This window comes from Betta splendens, chromosome 4 (assembly GCF_900634795.4).
Source record: "Betta splendens chromosome 4, fBetSpl5.4, whole genome shotgun sequence".
NCBI lineage: Eukaryota > Metazoa > Chordata > Actinopteri > Anabantiformes > Osphronemidae > Betta > Betta splendens.
The window spans coordinates 2,801,813-2,806,812 of NC_040884.2; the positions used below are offsets into that span (position 1 = coordinate 2,801,813).

Below are 5,000 nucleotides of genomic sequence, written 5' to 3' on the forward strand. Positions count from 1 at the left end.
AGCACATGTGGTGGCGTGTGTGTCCAACGCAGGCCATCGGAGCAACAGGATGCACTCGCATTGTCTGCGAGGAAGCGTGCACGAGCGCTATCAACTCTAGACAATACAGATGAGGAGCAGAACAAAGGCAGGAGGAGCGTCCCGAGGGCCCGGCAGCTCACCGACGCTCGGTCAACATGACCTCATACCTGCTGGAATGGCACGAGACGACCTCGTTGGTTCGTCTCAGTCTGTTGAGGCTCTGATGACACACACTGCAGTGCTACAGTGGTCAGACATTTCACATCATCCCCTCTCTGCAAATAACAACATTAGGTCACAACTAAATCTTCTCTAAGCACCGCACCAGTTGTGGTGTTGGTGTGAGACGCCCCACACGAAAAGACCAGAGCGTGAAATACGAGGCTGAGCGGGGAGCGCGGAGGCGAGGAGGGAGGTTTCTGCAGGGCTGGGGGGCAGAAGTTACGGGGGGGGGGGGCAAGTCGGCTGAAAGAGAGAGAAAACTCCTCCTTAGCAGAGCGGAGGAGGAGGAGGAGGAGAAGGAGGAGCTGAGCGCTCACAAATCACTCCCCAGAGAGGGGGAGGAGGCTGGGCTGCTGCTTGTTGTTGCCTGTCCAGAGGAGCGCGAGCCGGGCACTCATTCAGAGCAGCCATGAACGAGGCCAGTGGCTCGGACTGAACTGGAGCTGAAGGACCTCGAAGCGCTGAAGCGGCCGCCGTCACAGGTAGGAGGGAGGTGTGTGGCGGAATGCGTGTTGCTGTGGGTGCGGGTCCGGACGGGACGGGTCGGTTGCCTTCCTCCTCTGGTCCCGTCCTCTGGTCCGGTCCTCTGGTCCGGTCCTCTGGTCCCGTCCTCTGGTCCGGTTCTCTGGTTCCGTCCTCTGGTCCCGTTCTCTGGTCCTGTCCTCTGGTCCCGTTCTCTGGTCACGTGCTCTGGTCCCGTCCTCTGGTCCGGTTCTCTGGTCCCGTCCTCTGGTCCGGTCCTCTGGTCCCGTCCTCTGGTCCGGTTCTCTGGTCCTGTCCTCTGGTCCGGTCCTCTGGTCCCGTCCTCTGGTCCCGTCCTCTGGTCCCGTCCTCTGCCAGCTCCGTCCGTCCTCGGCTGTTGGCTGTTGGTCCTGGCGCTGGCTTAGATCTGCTCAGGGACTCTGAGCAATGCGCTGCATCCCAGGGCGCTGGGTGTAACTGTGGTCGCTCGGTGCTGTTGCTAAGTGTGGAAACACCAGCAGGAAATAATTACATGAAACGTGACAGATAAGACCACGCTACTGAGTTAGTGAGAGAGGAGGCTGTGACGCCGGGCGTTGTAGACTGTGCAACCACTTTGACTATGGTTCCGTATCGCAGCATTACTCTGACAGAGAAACCAGCCGTGTGTGTGTGAGTGAGAAACGTGAGTTCTCAGACAAACTCAGCAGCAGGTTGACGTGTGACGTCTGAACCCTGGACGAGTTCAGCTCCGATGCTGCAACAGTTGTGAGTCTCCAGTTGCTGGTGTGTGTGTGTGTGTGTGTGTGTGTGTGCTGTCACTGGTCCCGCTGGGATGGAGTTATGGCTGCTCACCCGCCGCTCAGGAGTTCAATGGCAGCTACTGCGGTGGGGTTTAATAAGCGGCTCATTTATATGTTAAACGCACACACACGGACACACACTGGTGGCCCACACACTGAAGAGCGCAGCAGGACACCTCTCTCTGTGTCTCCCACTCTGCAACAAAGACTGGCTCCCTCCACACACCAGTCATGTGACAGTTGTTCCCATTGTTCACTTCTGGCCAGGGGTGGTTTGAATGTACTGCTGTGTGTGTGTGTGTGTGTGTGTGTGTGTGTGTGTGTGTGTGTGTGTGTGTGTGTGTGTGTGTGTGTGTGTGTGTGTGTGTGTGTGTGTGTGTGTATGCTACAGCAGGAAGACACTCTAAGCCAACCAGAGGAAACCACTCATTCCTAAGCGTGTTGATGATTGTGTCGGTCTTCCCTGTTGTGTGTTTTGTAGCACTAGCTCACGTACTAATTATTAGTTTTGTGTCTTTTTAATCTCACAACCACAGGATTTAAGATTTCCTCAGTCAAACACACACTGGGCCACAGCAGCGAAGCAGCTCAACGACAAAGGCTTTTAATTGTTGGATTGATGTGCAGCCATAGTTGGAGCGCATCAATAAAACATTAACCTGAATTACACCCAGGAAGGTTGAGTGGGAACGTCGTCCTGAGTGACAGAGTTATGAGAAGGCGAAAGGCAGATGTATTTGTTTTATTGCTAGTCATCCTTTAATATGATGCGTCTGCTGTGTAAATGTTTACACTGACATTTCCTCTTCCTGTTAATCTGCTCTGCGTTCCCACCCAAGGCCGTGTGTGTGTGTGTGTGTGTGTGTGTGTGTGTGTGTGTGTGTGTGTGTGTGTGTGTGTGTGTGTGTGTGTGTGTGTGTGTGTGTGTGTTCCCAACCCAAGGCCTTTGCTGGTCACACAACAGACTTCACCTCAGAATATTTTGTCTTTTATACCATGGTCATGGAAAATACTTGGCAGATGTCAAAGTCAGAGAACAGATAAGACGCGTTCAAGTCTCACTGTTGGTGAAGACATGAACATTACCCTTCAAAGTTTTCGGCCTTGGCAACAAATGGGAATTTGTTAAGATTCATCATTGCACAGTTCTGTACCATGGGGAGGTGACAACCAGCAGAGTAACAGATGGCGCAGGTCCCACAGAGGCCTGAGCTCATGACAGTCTGGGATTAAAAGTAGGAACACAACGTCTGAATCTGCTGAACTGGGTCTGTTCTCAGCGATGCCTGGAATAAAGAGTGAACCAACGGGACGTGGGACTTTACACAGAGAGATAGAGATAATATCCTAATGTAACTATAGATGGACTTGCTCACGTGCTTGTACAGTATGTGACAGATGGAAAAGAGGATGAGGCCGCGAGACGGTGGAGGAGAAGGGAAAAAGTCTATTATTATGAGAGGGGGAAGGTGAGGAAGCTGCAGAAGCGCTGACATCATGAGGGACAGACAGAAGGAGGGAGTGGACGTCTGTGGGAGACGGGCACTGGGCCGGAGGAGAAAGATGGATGAGTGGGGACGGAGGAGAGGAAGATAAAGAGCAGGACGAGCGGAGAGAGGCACTCATGAGTAGTTTGACGGCTGCTGTGTGTCTGTGCTGTGGCTCCTTCACCTCCGGCGGGTGTGTGTCTGTGCTGCGGCTCCTTCACCTCTGGCGGGTGTGTGTCTGTGCTGCGGCTCCTTCACCTCCGGCGGGTGTGTGTCTGTGCTGCGGCTCCTTCACCTCCGGCGGGTGTGTGTCTGGCAGATGGTCCAGCTGAACGTCCCGGAGGGTCTCACAAAGGTTCTGCCCCTCGCAGGAATCTGCTCGGTGACCCCGCGTGCTCCAGCAGGACTTTTACAGTGTGTGGGTGTGGATGAACTCCGGTCCTGAAGTGGCCAGCTGTCCCTTTTCCAGGACCCGGATTTGCATTTTTATTGACATGCGTGGAGGCCGACTGCTGAGCCCGCGGCCCCCTGCAGAACCCGGGTTTGGCTCCGCGTGGGACGGGTCACAGCCTCACTGACTGTGGAGCCTCGCAGCGACTCACGGCTGCGTGGTGAGTGATTGGGTCCAGATTCATGCAGCCGGGAATTCACCAGGACCCTGTGTGTGTGTGTGTGTGTGTGTGTGTGTGTGTGTGTGTGTGTGTGTGTGTGTGTGTGTGTGTGTGTGTGTGTGTGTGTGTGTGTGTTTCTGACTGGCTGAATGAGTTGTTCACCATCTTTTTTCATCATTCTTAAAATACTTGAGCAGAAGCCGATGCCTTGATGCCAGATACAGCATTTCAAACATTAATAGCATGACGTTCACACTATTGCTGTTAATGCGTCGCTGCATCCGAGCCGCTTGTTTTCCGATGTCGCCAGTGAAGGCATTAGAGTTTTACGTTTTGCTGATCAGCTCTTGTGCGTCAGACAGTGTTACGTGTCGGCCTGCTGCTGCTGCTGCTGCTGCTGCGTTTAAGGGTGAGTCAGGGAGAAGCACCTGTTGCTCCGACTCCTCTGTGTATCACATATCATAATATTTCATGTCAGTGAAACGTGTCTCCCCGTGTATGTTTCCCAGCCTGAGGTATTGCATCTCACCCCTGTGTGATGTGTTGCTATGGTTACTGAATGTTCAGTATTTACCCAGTTGCCCTGCAGAGAGCTTCATGCGCTCCTGTTGCTGTGTTTCCCTCTAGAGTTGAGGATGATGGCAGAGGGGCGTTTTGCGAGTCTGCCGCGCTCTCTCCACACGCACCACACCCTGGGAGCAGGCACCGCTCTCCCCGGACTTCCCACCGCCTCCCTCGGCGTCTCCAGCAGCAGCTGCTCCTCCTCTAGAAGGCTCCAAAGCTCCCTGGCCTCCTCCATGGACCTCCTCGGCTCCAAGCCTTGGTGAGAAGCTGCCCGTTGGAATGCTCCCGCTGGGGACTCACACTGAGCCTCTCCTGTCCTCCTCTCCTCCATCCTCCCTCCTGCAGCCCACCTGCAGGTCGCGGCGTCGGCCCGGCGGAGCTGCCCGCTGCCCATCAGCACGTCTCCATCCACGGAACTCTTCCTCGACGCAAGAGAGGAGGCTTGAACCTGGTCCAGGGGAAGCACACCTGGGAGCCCAGATCCGGTCCAGGCGCCCCGGCCCCGTCTCCTGGGCCCTCGCATCAGCCCGTGACCGCGCCGCTGGTTCACAATGACGACTGTCACGGCTACAGGTAAAAACTTAGTGAATGACCGTTCAGCTCATGTTCACAGTAGAGCAGATCAAAAGCTGCTGCACATTAGAGAGAGAGAGAGAACGTGAGCTGGACTCGGATGGAGGGAAGAGGGGGAAGTTGTGAGGAGAGACCTGAGGGCTGAGCTCAACTTCACAGAGACCACGCTCACAGTCCTCATCCCTCGTCATGTCCTTCCATCGTTCCATCTCCAGGGTAGAGTTACAAAGGTGTCTCTGATGTAGCCGGTGTGTGTG

The 5,000-nt window shown here is 54.9% G+C and overlaps 1 protein-coding gene across 2 annotated transcripts in view; it reads left to right on the forward strand.

The window, feature by feature from the left end:
- Nucleotides 1-5,000, forward strand: part of bcar3 (BCAR3 adaptor protein, NSP family member) — a 36,368-nt gene that overhangs the window by 12,501 nt on the left and 18,867 nt on the right. For both annotated transcript variants that reach the window (XM_029146337.3, XM_029146338.3), the window contains exons 4-5: nt 4,234-4,429; nt 4,516-4,743. In XM_029146337.3, the coding sequence (XP_029002170.1) occupies nt 4,234-4,429; nt 4,516-4,743 (424 nt within the window). The remainder of the gene's footprint in view (nt 1-4,233; nt 4,430-4,515; nt 4,744-5,000) is intronic.